The sequence below is a fragment of the Canis lupus genome, chromosome 14, assembly GCF_003254725.2.
Source record: "Canis lupus dingo isolate Sandy chromosome 14, ASM325472v2, whole genome shotgun sequence".
Taxonomy (NCBI): Eukaryota; Metazoa; Chordata; class Mammalia; order Carnivora; family Canidae; genus Canis; species Canis lupus.
Genome location: NC_064256.1, coordinates 30,042,171 through 30,059,678, shown reverse-complemented (window position 1 = coordinate 30,059,678; position 17,508 = coordinate 30,042,171). Strand labels below are relative to the sequence as shown.

Genomic DNA, 17,508 nt, shown 5'->3' with positions numbered 1-17,508 from the left:
GATGGTATTTTTAAAAAGTAAAACAACAAAAATATCATTAAATATTTAACATTTAATAAAAATTTAATAACAATAAGAACTTAAAAGCAAATGATAAAAATTTATTTATGAAGTACATGAATGAGAACATTTCTTGAATAAAGCAAACTATTAAAAATCAGTTGGCAATAAACTCAGTATTGGACTCAATATTGCTTTCTTTATGAACATGAAGTTCTTCATCTGTAGACATATCAGTGTTTTTCCTTTGATATCATTTAGCATAGGAATACTAAATGATATGTATATGCAGCAGGAATATATATTGTATCATTACTCAGGTTGTTATTTAATTTTTTTTTCAGAGTCCCATATTGATTTATTTTTATACATCTGCAAACTACAGCTTCTGCAAATAACAGAAGTGTGGTAAACTAGATGCTTCCCCTCAGGAATTAAAATATAATAAACATACTATAGATTGAGGAGCCCCTTGACTTAGTAGCAAGTATCCAGGGCTATGAGATCCTACAATACAGTAGGAAATGTGCAAATGTCAGAAGTCCAAATGACAATATTCTCGGTAGATGATCACTCCTGTGGATAGTGGTTACTTGGTTCCTAGAAAACATGGTTCCCTGATGTACTTCCTTTGCATGTATTTTCTACTTATATTTATGAAAGTATCTTTCTATTTGCCCTTATATTTCTAATTTAATTTGCCTGTAATTTTCCAGGGAATGGTTGTTCAATTATTGGAATTCTATCATGGAACCCCATGGATTGGAGTTTTATTGGTAGAAGGACTTTAATTGCAGTTTCACTCCCTTTACTAGTAATGACAGTATTAAGATTTTCAAATTCTTTTGATGTCCCCTTTTGGTAAGCTATATTTCCAGTTACTGTTTCCACTTTGGTGGCGCACATTATTCCACGTATAATTGATGAACTATATTTGTCTAAATATTTCCAGATACTTAATTCATTTAAAATTTTAATAGAAATGGGCAGCCTTACTGTCCATGGAGGAGAGGTGCAATATTTATTAATTTACCTAAGATATGTTTAACTATCAGAAAAACACCACATATCTATGTATTTGAAGACTTTCAGGAACATTCACTGTTTTAGAGATAAAATATTAAGTATCTTAATTGGCAGATATGCTTCCTGAGAAAGAAGATATGTAAGAAAATTCACATTTTTTTCAAGGATATTACAAATAAATTTAAGAAAAAAATATTTAAATTGACTGATAGTTTAAACAGAGCTGTCAAATAATTCTTATCCTAAAAGTATATTGAAAAAGGTAGATTGAGGACAGAAAAAGACTAGTACAAATCATGTATTAATGAATTTTACCTTTCCTTTTTTACTGAAGTATAATTAACCTATAGTGTTATATCACTTTCAGGTGTAGAGTACAATATAATGATTTAACAATTTCATACATTACTCAGTGCTAATCAAGATAAGTATGCTAATCATCTTTACGTATTTCACTTATCCTGACACACATTTCCCCTCTAGCAACCACCAGCTTTGTCTTTTTTTCTTTGTTCATTTGTTTTGTTTTTTAAATTCCACGTACAAATGAAATCATACAGTACTTGTTTTTCTGATTTACTTCACTTAGCATTAAACCCTGTAGATCCAACCATGTTGTTGCAGATGGCAAGAGCTCAAGCTTTTTTTATGGCTGAGTAATATTCCATTGTACATATATACATAATTCTTATCCATTTTTTCTATCAATGTACACAGGTTACTTCCATTTTTTGGCTATTGTAAATAATGCTACAAGAAACATAGGGGTGCACGCCTCCTCTTGAATTAATGCCTTTATTTTCTTGGGATTAATACCTAGTAGTGAAATAACTTGATTATATAGTAATTCTATTTATAATTTTTTGAGGAGCCCTCATACTGTTTTCCACAGTGGCTGCACCAGCTTTCATTCCCATCAACAGTGGGTTCCCTTTTCCCTATATGCCCCCTAATACTTGTTATTTCTAATCTTTGATACTATTTCTTTTAACAGGTATTTTAACAATATCTCATTGTGGTTTTGATTTGCATTTGCCTGATGATGAGTGATGTTGAACATCTTTGCACGTATCCGTTGGCCATTTGTATGTCTTCTTTGGAAAAATATCTATTCGTGTCTTCTGTCCATTTTTAATTGTATTATTATTGGTAGTATTAGTATTGAGTTGTATACATTTTTATATATTTTGAATATTAACCCCTTTTGGATATATCATTTCCAAGAATCTTCTCCCATTCAGTAGGTTGCTTTGTTTTATTGATGACATTCTTTGCTGTCCAAAAGTAGTTTAATTGTGCTTCTGTTTCCCTTGGCTGAGGAAACATATCTAGAAGAATGTTACTATAGCAGATGTCAAAGAAAATACTATCTTCTTTTCTAGGAATTTTATGGTTTCAAGTTTCATATGCAGGTCTTTAATCCATTTTGAGTTTGTCTTTGTGTTTGATGCAAGAAAGTGGTCCAGTTTCATTCTTTGGCATGTAGCTATCCAGGTTTCCCACCACCATAAGTTGAAGAGACTGTCTTTTCCCCCCTGTATGGCCTTGCCTCTTTTTGTCATAGATTAATTTATCATATAATCATATGTTTATTTCTGGGATCTCTGTTCTGTTCCCTTGACCTATGTGTCTATTTTTATGCCTGTACCATACTGTTTTAATTACTACAGCTTTATAGTATAACTTGAAATCTGGGATTGAGATACCTCCAGCTTTGTTCTTCTTTCTCAAGATGGCTTTGGCCATTTGGGAATTTTTGTAGTTTCATAAAAATTTTAGGATTATTTATTTTAGTTCTATGAAAAATGCTGTTGGTATTCTGATAGAGATTGCATTAAATTTGTAAATTTCTTTGGTAATATGGACACTTAACAATATTGTTTTTTCCAGTCCGTGAGCATTGAATATCTTTCCATTTATTTATGTCATCTTCAATTTCTTTCACCAGTGTTTTATAGTCTTTGGAGTACAAGTCTTTCATCCCTTGGTTAAGTTTATTCCTAGGTATTTTATTATTTTTGAGACAATATAACAGGATGTTTTCTTAATTTATCTGCTACTTCATTATTAGTACATAGAAATTCATCCAATTTCTGTGTATATTAATTTTGTATCCTGCACCTTTACTGAATTCATTTATCAGTTCTAGTAGTTTTTTAGTAGAGTCTTTAGAGTTATTAATGTTTTAGCGGATTTTTAAAAAGAATAAGTCCAGCATTGATGCATACTTATAGGAGACTGCTTCAGGTTGAAACTAATTTTAAACTAGAATTTGCCATCTGTGTTCCCTTTGCTGTTGGGCTGAGAGGCCTCTGTCCTAATGCAGGAATGATTTGGGCTCCCAATCCACTACCTGCCACAAATGCACACAATAGGACATTTCACAGTCATAGAGATAAGCGCAGTTGCTGCAAATTATGTCATAGCATATATGATAATAAGATCTATAAGTTAGAAAATCCTATGAAATGGTGTATTTCAAACATTCTCTCTCTCTCTCTCTCTCAATCTGTCTTGAATGAAAAGCTGATATGCTAAGCCATTTAGTTGAAAACTGACAGTGTCGGGAGAAGCAGAATTGGCAAGACTTGGAGATAGAATGGATGTGAGAGTGGGAGGGCTTAGGATGTATCTAAACTCTACAGAAACATCTATACTCTAAAAAGTGGCAGCCTTCACAAAAGTAATGATACAGGACAGATCACAATTTTGACAATGGTGATGGGAGGATGGGGCAATGATAAACAATGATAAGCTCAATACTGACATGTCACATTCTAGGCATGAATGTAGCATTCCACTGAGATATTCAGGAGTCAGCTGGTATTCAAAGACAACCATCAGGAGGGCATATACAGTATTCATGAAGAGTGAGAGGGAGGGATCCAAGGATACTAAGAGGACCTGAAAAATATTTAAGGAAGAGGCAAAAATAAGCTTGAAGGTGCTGAGGTGCATTTGAGAGACTGAGAAAAATCACAGAGAATGAAATGAAGAAGGTGGAGGCATGCAATGAGATTGTTGCTGGGATTGCTAGGAGCTGGTTCATGGTATATACTCAAATCTTGGTAAGATGGGCATGGGAATTTGTAATTTGTTTCAAAAGCAATGAAAGGGAATGTAAAATTTTAAGTTAAAAATGACCGATATTATTAACATTCTAGAAAGATTTTTCTAATTATTGTGTAGGCAGCAGATTCAAAGCATGTTGTAGAGAAAGCAGATAGGTGTCATAAAAGGTAATTATAATGATGCTGGAGAGACATAAAGGAGGCTTGAGGATAGTTAACAGTAGAAAAGAAAGGGGTCAGATTTGGAGGTATGGTTTTCAATTTTTTTAAACTGTAACTTAAATTTAAACAAAAATAAAATTTCAACTTGCAAGATATGTGTCTCAGTGACTGGTATGTATGTAACTGTAATGAAATTTCATGAAATTATACTTATTTATATACCTGATAAAAAATGTTGACATTTGGAAGAATTTTAATTATCTTTCTTCCTACTTTATTTTAAAAATTCTACTCATGACCCATTATCTGACTTCACAACTCACAAGTAGGTCCAATACCCACTTGTTTGCTAGTACAATCTACAGGAATTGATGTTAAACTGAATATGAAAAATAAGAAAGAGAAACATCAAGGTAGAGGCTGTTCAGTGAAATATGTCAGAACTACTGAATATTCCCTGGAAACCCAATGTGGCCATGGTTATATTTGGTATGCTATATATTGAACCAATGGATTACTGTGTGTTGTCTGTTATAAATAGAAATAAATATGCTGTGAACATGTGTGTACAGGTATTTGCATGGTGGGTAGTTTTCATTCCTTTTAGGTACATTTCTAGTAGTTATATGGATAGACCATAAGGTTAGTGTATATTGAAATTTTTAAAGAATCTGCCTGATAGCTTTCCCTCATGGTATGTATGATTTTCCATTCCCATCAGGGAGATAATTCTTTTTTTTTTTTAATTTTTATTTATTTATGATAGTCACAGAGAGAGAGAGAGGCGCAGAGACACAGGCAGAGGGAGAAGCAGGCTCCATGCACCGGGAGCCCGATGTGGGATTCGATCCCGGGTCTATCAGGATCGCGCCCTGGGCCAAAGGCAGGCGCCAAACCGCTGCGCCACCCAGGGATCCCTCAGGGAGATAATTCTTGAAATAAAAATTAAATACAATGAAAAATTCATCAGTTTGGATTTGGATCATGAATTAGTTCCTAAACATCTTTAATTTTTTCCATTGACATCACCAGCAGCCTGATCCCAGCAGATACTAAGTCTTCTTAATTACAATATGTGCTTTTTGTGAAGATAATAAAAATTTACAAGTATATCCCTGAGAATGTCTGTCAAAATGAGGCACTAACTAGAAAATTGCTCTTTTTACTCATTAAACAATCTCTTAACTTCTCTTCACCTCATGACAAGATGGAATTAAAATATCTAACACCAGTACACTCAATAAAGCTCAATCATACAGAGTAAAATAGGTGATAAAAATTAAGTAAGGAAAATATAGGCAGGAATCAATATGGATCCAGGGGTGAGTTTGGTATGCTACCACTTGAGTGCTATACACTGGCTAGATTTATGCCATAAATTTGGCACTAAGCTACATATTAAACTATCTGAAGTGGGAAACATGATTAGGTAGGTGATTCATTGCATCCATAAAATTAAATAGCACCAGTGCTGTTCAGGAGAAACACATTATTCTTGGTACTGAAACTAGGGAGAAATTCCTAACCACATGTCCTAGAGAATGATAAGACCTGGATTTATGTCTTCGATGAATTGCTTCAACTCTGCTTCATAAAAGAAGGTTCACAGGTCCTTTCATCAGCAGGCAGCAGTTCCTGTGATGGATATTTAGGTAAAGGACTTTGTCTGATCTGCTGGTATTATTAGAAACACACTTTTGTATGTAGTGTAGAACACTAATCTTGTCTTTTTACTTATTTTGAATTATATACGTCGTTCATAGTGATTTCTCCCTTAGATTATAAGCGATAATTGCCATTACCAGAGATATGTGTCCATTCTTTACCTGAAAGAGAAATGGCTGTACAGAGACCCTAATTTAAATAGCAATCCCCAAACCATACAGTATGTAATATAGGCTCTACAAGGTATTTGCAAGTGTGAGAGTAAAAAGAATTCTGCGTAAATTACAATTGAGAACTCCAAATTGAGCAAATTCAAATAAATTTATTTGCTGCTGGACTTGTCAGAACCTTTAAAATATTTATTCCACGTGAGATTAATTTCTAAGCAGTATATGCATTATTTTGTATTTTTCAAACTTATTTTCCAAAATAAATTCTTCTCTTTGCAGAGAACCTCATGAGCTATTTCAAGAAATACTCTTGAGATCTTACACATTCTTTTATTCTGCACTGTGCATTTGGGTTAATTCCAGCATTGACTCAAAATCAATCCTATAAAGAGCGAGTTACATCCATTCTGACACTGATATGTGTGCAGCACTCTGAGTTGCTCTTTTGGCACTGACTACTGTTAAAATAACAATGAGATGTATTAGCTTGATGGGATTTTAAAGAAATAACTTCTGAAATACTATTTGTTTTTTATGCTCTGAACTCAAGCGTATGCCATAAATTTCTTAAAGATCATACCTGATCTTTGCCTTCTAAGTCGTGGAAAGGACTTTGGCCAAAAGTAATAAAATCTGATCTAAGAAAATAGAGATTGATTTAAGTTTCACATGGTGCCATTTTTAAGTGAAAAGTATTAATACAAAGGATTCAAAGGCTCTTATAGACAATATTAAAATTTTAGCAGCAAATAGCTATATTATTTTTTAAAAATTGCCCTCAAAATATGTAATGATGAAAATAATGAACTTTGTGTTATGACAATATATTTGCCACAAATTATGCAGCCTTTTAAATATGAAAAAAGATAATGAAAAATAAAAATAAGCCTGCATATGCCAAAGACTGGAAAGCATGCAGAGCAACTGGAAGTCTCATGCTGGTGGGGATGCTTAATGGTACGTACACTTTGGAAAACCAGTTTGACAGTTTCTTAGAATGTATGCTTTCTAACTCTATCTTAAAATAAGAATAGGGAAGATTATTTCAATTACTTCTGCAATGAGACTATTTCATAGTGATGTGAAGATTATATTTTATGTTTTCTGTATTTGAACTACAAAAATTTTGTCATGCAAATAAGATCAATGTAACAAAAATGGTTTTCAAATTAAAATGTGTATTGTTTATGCATACAGACATGGTTGAACAGTCTATATGTGGAAATCGTCCTTATGTTTGGCGTGTAGCTATTCTATTCTTGTGAGCACTTCTTTCTATTCATAGCTAATTCTCCTATTTTGAGTTTTCAGCTCCGGATTTATATATCCAACTGCTGGACTCATCTCCACTTAGATGTCTGCAGACATATCATGTTTAAAGCCAAATCCCTCAATTTGTCTGTTGTAGTAAACAACTCTTCTTTCATTTGCTTAAACAAAACTTTTGAAACTACACATTTCCTCATCCAGTCTGTTAGTAAACCTTGTCAACTTTACCATCAAAATGTATCCAGAGTCTTTCCATTTCTCACTACTTCTGGAGAAGCCATCCTAGTGAAAGTCACATGTGGTACCTGGACCACCTCACTCACTTCTGTGCAGGCTCCTGCCCCTTTAAAATCTATTCTTCACATGGAAACCAGACTGATGTTTTGTTTTGTTTTTTGTTCTGTTTTGTTTTAAGATTTTATTTATTTATTCATGAGAGACACACAGAGAGAGGAAGAGACATAGGCAGAGGGAGAGGCACTTCCTGTGGGGAGGCTGTTGCTGGACTCAATCCCAAAACCCTAGGATCACGCCCTGAGCCTAAGGCAGACGCTCAACCACTGAGACACCCAGATGCCCCTAGACCGATGGCTTTAATACCTACCTCAGATTATGTGACGCTTTTGTTCAAAACCCTCCAGTGCTTTTTGTCAACATTAGGGAACTATACCAAGTGAATGTTAGGGAACTATACCAAGTGAAACACAAAACACATTATAAGTTTAAATTTTGCTTATATAATATTCTAAATGGATGGAGAGCTCTCCCGGGTAGTGGTTCAGAGACTAAAACACCTGCTCTTTTTAGGCTTTGTCATTCATCATGGGGCTTCCAATTTTTAGAAAATTGCTCCTAAAATTACACATAGAGTGTGGACTCATTTATTAACATAATGTACCTGAGAAAACTTTAAATACGGATATACATTAAAATATTAATAAAGTACTAATATGGTGGGATTATGATATCTTTTTTCTTGAGTATGTTCTTCATTTTTCTATATTTCTATAGTGAATATATATAGTTTCTATAATCTCAGAAAAATAAAATTTTAAAGATGGTGGTGTAAGAGAAGAAGTTGTCTCAAATAATTAAAGAGAAGGATATGTGGAGAAGTGTTATGGACTGAATTGTGACTCTCCAAATTTCAGATGTTCAAGATCTGCCCCCCAATATGACTATACCTGGAAGTAACTAAGGTTAAATGAGGTCACAAAGGTGGAATCCTAATCTGATAGGACTGGTGTCCTTATAAAAACAACAGAAACAAAAGGAATACGTGTCAGGGTCCCCTTTCTTGCATCTACCTTGAAATTCAACTTGATGTGTTATTCTTAATGCCTAGTAGAAAGATGACTTCTCCAACCCAGTTTTTCAAAAGCAGAGTTTGATCGCTCTGCTATATTAGATAAACTCTGTAATCTGCAAATGGTCAGGACTGGTAATAAGAAATATGGCTGAGTCACTTTGGTCTTTACGGCCAATGACCCCAGAGAAGGATGGAACACTCTGGGGTGGCAGGGAGTAGAGAATTTATCATAGAAGAGAAAAGACAGGGACTGAGAAGATTTTCTGTAAACAAGATCTCATTTTTCCCTGTTGTCAAATTGTCCAAAATCAAAAGGCAAAATTTTCTGGCTGGAAGCCCTCCATAATAGACCATCAACCTTCTCCAGCCTCAATAGATAGAAATTACAGAGATTACATATTAAATGGTCTTTTTGTATGACTGGAGTAGAGGAGGCCAAAGAGCAAGAATCAAATTAAGGAAAACTGGCCAGCAATACAACAGTTCCAAACCAATAAAAAACATTCAAAGATTGGTAGAGACTGACCATATTCACAGCCCCTCCTCCACCTACTTAAGCTAAACTGATGAGATAAACCTAAACTCTGAAGCTCCATGTATAGTTGGAGGTATATCACCAAGAAATAGTTATTCACATCTTTTAGAGGTGGGGGATGTATGAAAAGACATATCCATTCAAGGTTAAACAAATTGAAAATGAGGGCAGGGAAAGAGGATGCCAAAATTAGGTGAAGGACTTCCTTATAATCCCCCCGGAAATTAAGAATAGTTTTAGGCAGAACTGTTGTATGCACATAAAGAAGTTAAATAGGACGTGAATTTGAAGGAAAGTGAAATTATGTGATAAGCAATAGACATAATAGGGCAACTAAGAGAGTTAAGGAAAGAGTTTAAGAAAACAAATAATGTCATTGTAGAATTTAGAGTAGAGCCAGAAGAAATAGTGAAGAAAAAATATACCAAAAGTATCGGTTTGAACGAATCAGTTAGAGAGCCTTAGAAAATAAGAAATGAAAATGCTCAGAGACAGTAAATGGATGTGGAGACAAATGGGATCTGATAAACATAAATTACATTTGTGAAGAAGTATAAAAAAATAAATGAAACAAAAATAATAGGAAAAATAAAGTAGCAGAAAATTTCCATGAAGTAAAGGAAGATTTGGAATCTGAGGTTTAAGAGACCTGCTTCTTCAAGATATACCTATAGGAAGAAGAAATAACACACCAAAATGATTTAATTTCAAGAGCACAAAAATATTTCACAAACATCCAAGAGGCAGAACTGAGTAACTCAAGGGGAAAAAAAAGTCACATTGAACTCAGACTTAATATTAGTCTGAAATGTTAAATGCTTAAATAAAATGCAGGATAGTAAGTGGAGATTCTCTCCCTCCTCTTCTTATAATGCACATCTCATTAAAAATTATTTTTACATGATTTATAATTTTATAAACATTAAGGCTAAGTATCACATGCAGAAGAGTCTGTGATGAAGAATTTCTGTAATTACTAAAAAGCATCACGTCTTGTGTTAGAGGCCTATTGCTTCTCAGACATGGTGCCTGGGTGGCTCAGTCAGTTAACTGTCTGACTCTTTATTTCAGCTCAATCATGATCTGAGTCAAGAGATCGAGCCCTGTTTCGGGCTCTGCACTAAACGTGGAGCCTGCTTAATATTGTCCCTCTACTTCTGCCCCACTCCACTTCCCCCAATTGAGGGCTCTCTCCCTCTCAAAATAAACAAACAAACAAAAACAAACAAAACAAAGCAAACTTTTACTTCTTTTCATCTCCAAGTTCATACTTTATTGGCTGTGAAAATGGATCCGAGTCTTTTAAATATTTTTTTCCTTGCTAGTGAGATGATGTTAAGCTTTGTCAGAAGCAGACCCTGGATAATCATTGTTGAAAGCGCAATGCTGTGGGCATCGTGGGCAGGCTGTACATTCCATAGACAGGAGTGAGTCCAGTCTGAGGGCCAACTAGTGAACATGGTCCTCTTAATGACCTCTTCCAACACAATTTCCAGTAAGTTCCTCCATCCACCCTGAGGGGACTGACTACTCTACTTCTGCTATTCCTATATTTTTTAGAGTTCCTTCAATTTTAATTAGGCACTCCCTCATTACTCCAGTTCCCTATTATAGCTGACATTTTTTTTATTTACTTATTTATTTGTATGAAGTAGAATTTTTAAAAAGATGTTATTCATTTAAGAGAGAATGAGGGGGGAAGGGAGAGAGAGAGAGAGTACATGAGTGGGGGAAGGGGCAGGAGGAGAGGAAGAACCAGACTCCCCAGTGAGCAGGGAGCCCAAAGCAGGACTTAATCCTGCTTTGAGATTGTGACCTGAGCTGAAGGAAGATGCCTAACTGACTGAACCACCCAGGCGCCCCTGTACAAAGTAGAATAAACATACAATGTTATGTTACTTTCAGGTGTACAATATAGTGATTCAGCAATTTTTTACATTACTCAGTGCTCATCACAATAAGTGTACTCTAACCTCTTTACCTATTTTACCCATCTCACCATCAATCTCCCTTCTGGCAACCAACAGCTTATTCTCTGTATTTGAGTCTGTTTGTTTTTTTCTTTTTCTTTTTTTTTAAAATTATTTATTTATTAATGAGAGACACACAGAGAGAGAGAGAGAGGCAGAGACACAGGCAGAGGGAGAAGCGGGTTCCATGAAAGGAGTCCGATGTGGGACTCAATCCCAGGAATCCAGGATCAGGACCTGAGCCAAAGGCAAGACGCTCAACCCCTGAGCAACCCATCCGTCCCTGTTTTGTCTTTTTCTTTTGGGCTTTTTCATTTCTTTGGTTTCTTAAATCCCACGCATGAGTGAAACCTTATGGCATTTGTCATTGCCTGCCCTTAATAACTTAGCTTTACGCTTTCTAGGCCCATCTGTGTTGTTACAAATGGCAAGATCTCATTCTTTTCTATGTCTGAGTAGTGTTCCATTGTGTGTATATACCACTTCTTTATCCATTCATCTGTGGATAGGTACTTGGGTTGCTTCCATAATTTGGCAGTTGTAAATAGTGCTACAGTAAACATAGGTGTGCATGTATCTTTTCAAATTAGTCCTTTCATTTTCTTTGGGTAAATATCCAGTAGAGGAATTACTGAGTCATATGATAATTTCATTTTTAATTTTTTGAGGACCCTCCACACTGTTTTTCACAGTGGCTATGCCAACTTTCATTCCAACAGTGCACAAGAGTTCCTTTTTCTCCATATCCTCACCAACACTTATTTCTTACCTTTTTTATTTCAACCACTCTGACAACTGTGAGTTGATATCCCATTGTGGTTTTGACTTGCATTTTCCTGATGATTGGTGATGTTGAACATCTCTTCCTGTATCTATTGGCAGTCTATGTGTCTTCTTTGGAAAAATGTCTAGTTAGGTCCTCTGGCAGTTTTTTTAAATCTAATTATTTGTATTTTTTAGTGTTGAGTTGCACAAATATCTACATATATATAAAATATCATATATATATAATAGACATATATAGGATATTAACCCTTATTGGATATATAATTTCCCAACATCTTCTCTGATTCAGTATGTTGCCTTGTCATTTTGTTGATGATTTTCCCTTCTGTGAAAAAGCTTTTTTGTTGGTATACTCCCAATGGTTTATTTTTCCTTTTGTTTCTCCTGCCTGATGAGATATATCTAGAAAAATATTTCTACAGACTATGTCAAGACTGACAATTCTTTATTTTTTTAATTTTTTTTCTGACAATTCTTTATATTAAACTTTCCCTGTTCAGATTACTTTCCCTGTTCAGATCTCTCTTCCTTGACTGGATGCTTATCAGAATCATTAGAAGTTTCATATCAGGTTTTTTGATGTTGTTGTTGTTGTTGTTGTTGTTGTTTCTTTGTTTTTTTTTTTATGTCTGTTCAATACAGAAAGCTTCTGATGTCTTTTTGTTCTGATTTATTTGTAAATGAGAACATTAGTGCAGCAAGTTCTCATGTCTAGAATTCTCATGGGATGCTTATCATTCATATCAGGCTCTTTATAAGAATTTCCACTTAGATAAAAGAAAGGACTGCCAGCAAAGCCACAATGATTAGGAGTCTTTGGAGAGAAACCTGGAAGAAAAGCATCTTGGAACTATCTCAGGCTTCCTCTTTCTCTCCTGGTATAGGCTTTAAGCCATCTATTCCATATATCTTGCTTCACCTGACAGGTTTCTAGCCAAAGTGTTTTGTCTTTGTTGATTTTAGGGGGAATTAATTTTTGAACTAGAGATTTTATATTTAACCAAAGTACTCTTCACATATATAGGTAAGAAAAAAATATGGTAAGACATCCAATCATATTTATAACTTCTAATGAAAAAAAGGAAGAAAAGACAGAAAACTTGCCACTTGTGCCAGTACAAGAAAAAAAAAAAAAAAAAAAAGAATGAAGAAGATGGGTGGTTGGCTGGCTCAGTCAGCAGAGTGTGTGACTCTCAACCTTGGGGTATGGGCTTGAGCCCCATGTCAGGGGAGAGATTACTTAAAAAATAAAATCTAAAAAAAAAAAAAAAAAGAATGGAGAGGATAAGGAATCAATAGTTAGCATTAGCATCATTTAAATACAGAATGAGGCTTAAATGGTGGTAGTGTCTATGTTCATTTGTTTGAGACAAGTTTATTGAGTGCTTATGATGTCAATTCTCCCAAATCAATCCATGAATTTAATGAAGTTCCCACTTAAAGTGCCAATATATTTTTTCAAATTTAGTTTAAATAGATCCACTAGGACATATGTGAAAAATATTTTAAAATTTTTGAAAAACAAAATTCACAAGTGAAAAGTTATTCTACAAGTCACTATAATTTATTATGGTAGTTCAATAATTAAGACAACATGACACAGTACAAGAATAGATACATACATCGATGGAACAGAGTGGAGAGCCTGGAAACAGTGCAGATATATTGACAAATAGTGTAGTAAGTACTGACTTTAAATAATGGTATGGGAAGAACTGGGATCTGTCCAGGGGTGGTAGGGAGGGTATAACATGAAATAATGACTTTATACCATGTGCAAACTGATGTCCAGATAACTAAAGGAAAAACTGAAAAATCCTAGAAACATTCTAGAAGAAAACACAGGTCATTTTTATTGAATTCTGATGAAGAAAACATTCACAAACAAGACCCAAAGGAACAAGTAATGAACTAAAAGATGGCAGTACACACAAGTTACAATTGCTGTAAGAAAGAAAGAAAGACGAACGCTATCTAATAACCACATAGTGAGTGGAGCAAACATCTGTTACATTGCTGACTCCACAATAACTCAAGTTCTACCACTTTTCCAATGCCCACTTCCACAAACAAATGTTAGGCCTTTTTCAAGATGAAGTACCATACTTATTGTAGTGTTTATACATTTCTTAACCATGTAACACGCATGTAGAAAAGTGTACTATAATTTTTATCAGGTCTCAATCTTCTTTTTTTTTCCTTATGGATCATTACAAAACTTTTCAGTATTGCACTCAAATCCTATTTTTCTCATATGCCTCATTGTTTTCATTGCACAGCTTTGCATAATATACTGATTTTTATCAGCATGTATGTCATATAACAGCAGAATTGACTATTCAAAGTGGAATGTGCCCTCTAATCTCCCTAAAAGGCATAATCAACTTGTGCTCCTCCTACAGAACACAAATATGGACATGCAGCAACATCTTAGCAGATTCTTCAGAGTCCCCATAAGCACTCAGAAGAATACAGGTGTGATTAGTCAAGGTTCCATTAAACATGATAGATCATGTAATAAACCAAATGCCCCTAAATTGGTTTGCAAACATTCAGAAGTTAACATCATACAAATTCAGAAATCTATAGGCAATAACCAGTCTGATATATTCAGTGCTTATTGACTTTGCGCTTAGTCTTACTAAGTGAGATTAGAGCACCCTGTCCTTTCAGGAAATAAGACTCTGCGAGGAAGACTACAAACTGAACACGACGTGAAGTTAACAAAACAAAACAAAACAAAAAAGAATTTTCCTTTCGTGATCTGAGTCTTGAATTGCCATACACTTTTTCAGAGTGAACTTTCACTTGTTAGCACTTTTTTCTTCCCCTTTCTTTTTTTTTTTTCTTCCCCTTTCTAAGGCTGTATCATGTTTTTGTTTTGTTTGTCTGTTTTTCCACTTCTTTTTAATGTTAAGTTACTCCACCTACAGTCAAACTCCAGTGTTTATCTTAGATTTGGGCATGATTCCTCCCCTTTCCCTCCTCACGTGTCCTGCACCGCTGAACTCTGAACTCTGTCTTGATCCCTGTATTTTCTTGTCTCTACGCAGGCTCTTGGCTGTGTTCTCCATGGAGCTTTGTTTCTAGCTGTTCTCTGACAAAGAGCTTGTTCTGTGCAGCACAGCTCTCGTCCTCTTTGTTCAGCCTCTGGCTTCAACCACTGAATCACAAATATTCTCCAGCTGGGAATCAGACAAGGGCAGACATGAACCCAGAAGCCCAACAGGATGTTTCAGTTTCCCAGAGAATTCGCATGATGTTTTACATGATGAAGCCCAATGAAACGTCATTCCAAATACTGGAAGAGGTGCCTGATTATGTAAAACAGGTGAGACTCTCTGGGAAGAGACTACTGTTGCTTTTTTCTTAATAATAAGTAAGCTAGGGGATCGCTAGGTGGTTCAGCAGTTTAGTGCCTGCCTTTGGCCCAGGGCGTGATCCTGGGGTTCCAGGATCGAGTCCCACATTGGGCTTTCTTGCATGGAGCCTGCTTCTCCCTCTGCCTGTGTCTCTGCCTCTCTCTCTGTGTTTCTCATGAATAAACAAATAAAATCTTTAAAAAAATAATAAGTAAGCTAAACACATCCTGGGGTTTTTGTTCACTTTCGTTCTTCAAATTATTAAATTCTAATAAAAAACAATTCTGTTTTATAAAGGCATGGAACACAATTAGAATTTCTACTTGAATTTCCATACAGTATGTGTAACCAATTTCTCCTGTTAAACTCCTTTCCTTGGATATGTCACTGCAGAATGTGATAAAACTTTACAAAGTTTTCCTAGATACAGTGGTGTAACAAATTTAGCTGTCAGAAGCTCAGTGTCAAATGGTTATATGACATCAGTAAACTTTGTAACAGTTTTGGTTTTAAAGGGCAAACCACCTCCCAGGAAACTATTTCCTCTTGAATTTAGTAGAGTAGTTCTGCAGAATGGATATAGAGCTGAGTCTAACTCTGACTTCCTAAGTTTGAACTTGAACCAAGTTTTCTTTGAAATTCTGAAGTGTTCAGAGGCACTTTTTACTTCTGGTTCCTGGCTATGATTGGAAGTGGAAATATCCAGAATTAGAACTTGAATACCTAAGTTCCCCACCCTGTCAAAGTTGTTCCTATAACACTTACTAGTTCAGACCAGAAATAAGGGGAAAAAAATGACATCAGAGAATATGTTCTTGGGAGTTCAGTTTAGAAAATTCAGTACTCATGACCAGTTTCCAAGTGAGTGAAACCCGTAACTTTCAGGATTTGATATTATTCCTTTCTGAGTTTTCTAAGGAGAAAAATGTGGTACTCACATCTTCATAAGTCATTACCTTTTGCATTTAACACCAAACTTCGTTCAATATTTGTTATCCATAGTGGAGCCTAAAAACACTTACCATAGCACAAAACTAAATCTGAGTGAATAAAACTTGGATGATGTTTTAGATTTTTAAAATTTTTTTAAAGATGTTATTTATCTATTTGAGAGAGAGTGTGTGTAGAGCAAGAGAGGGAAAGAGAGAGAAAGAGCATGAGCGAGGATAAAGGCAGATGGAGAGGGAGAAGCATACTTCCCACTGAGCGAGGAGCCAGGTGTGGGGTTCAAACCCCGACCCAAGCCAAAGGCAGATGCCTAACAGACTGAGCCGCCCAGGTGCCCCTGAATGATGTTTTAAATACACATTTTAAGTGATCATATTCCCTAAAATACTTGGAAGAAAATGCTTTGTTTCCACAATTTCAATTTTGTCATTCCTGTAATTCTAATATGAAAAACTAGCAATGCATGTGTCCTAAGTGAAGCCTTGTAAAGAGGGTCTGTGTTAGTCATGGAGATAATAGACTTCTGATTTTTGTGCTTATTTAATATGTATTTTTAGGGGCACCTGGGTGGCTCAGTTGGTTAAGTCTGCCTTCCATTCAGGTAATGATCCAGTCCGGCATCAGGCTCCCTGCTCAGCGGGGAGTCTGCTTCTCCCTCTACCTCTGCCTGTCACTCCCCTTGCTTTGTGCTCTCTCTCTCTCTCTCTCTGTCAAATAAATAAATAAATAAATAAATAAATAAATAAATAAAATCTTTTTTAAAATGTATTTTTTTTTTAGCTCTAACTTGAAACCTGTCCATCCTAATCTTATTATTTTCTTGGCAGAAATATCATGGTTACATCTATGTTATATTTCATTTCCAAATTGGATGATAGATTTTGAGCACCTTTTTCATATATATCCAAAATAAATAGATTACTTTGCCTGTTGGGAGGAAATGATCCTGTAGGATAAGTATATACCTTCTCCTGCTATGAGATGTCACTCTGGGCCTCTGACTTCTGGAATGACTAATCAGGAAATGTGGAAGAATTTCATACCAAGCACAATAACATCTTTTTTTGTGCCATTTCCTTTCCAGGCAACTCCATTTTTCATTTCCTTAATGCTTCTTGAACTGGTCATCAGCTGGATTCTCAAAGGGAAGCCACCAGGTCGTTTGGATGATGCATTAACATCAATATCAGCCGGTGTTTTTTCTCGGCTTCCAAGGTGAGTTAGTAGGTTAGCCA

The 17,508-nt window shown here is 35.3% G+C and overlaps 1 protein-coding gene across 5 annotated transcripts in view; it reads left to right on the top strand.

The window, feature by feature from the left end:
* Positions 1 to 14,964: 14,964 nt before the first annotated feature.
* The window catches only part of AGMO (alkylglycerol monooxygenase), a 344,484-nt gene continuing 341,940 nt past the window's right edge, over positions 14,965 to 17,508 (top strand). For 2 of the 5 annotated variants that reach the window (XM_025464250.3, XM_049093642.1), the window contains exons 1-2: positions 14,974 to 15,294; positions 17,358 to 17,488. In XM_025464250.3, the coding sequence (XP_025320035.1) occupies positions 15,172 to 15,294; positions 17,358 to 17,488 (254 nt within the window). In that variant the 5' untranslated portion in view covers positions 14,974 to 15,171. Of the gene's footprint in view, positions 15,295 to 17,357; positions 17,489 to 17,508 lie in introns of all 5 variants that reach the window. The other 3 variants (XM_049093644.1, XM_049093643.1, XM_049093641.1) reach the window with 3 other exon arrangements.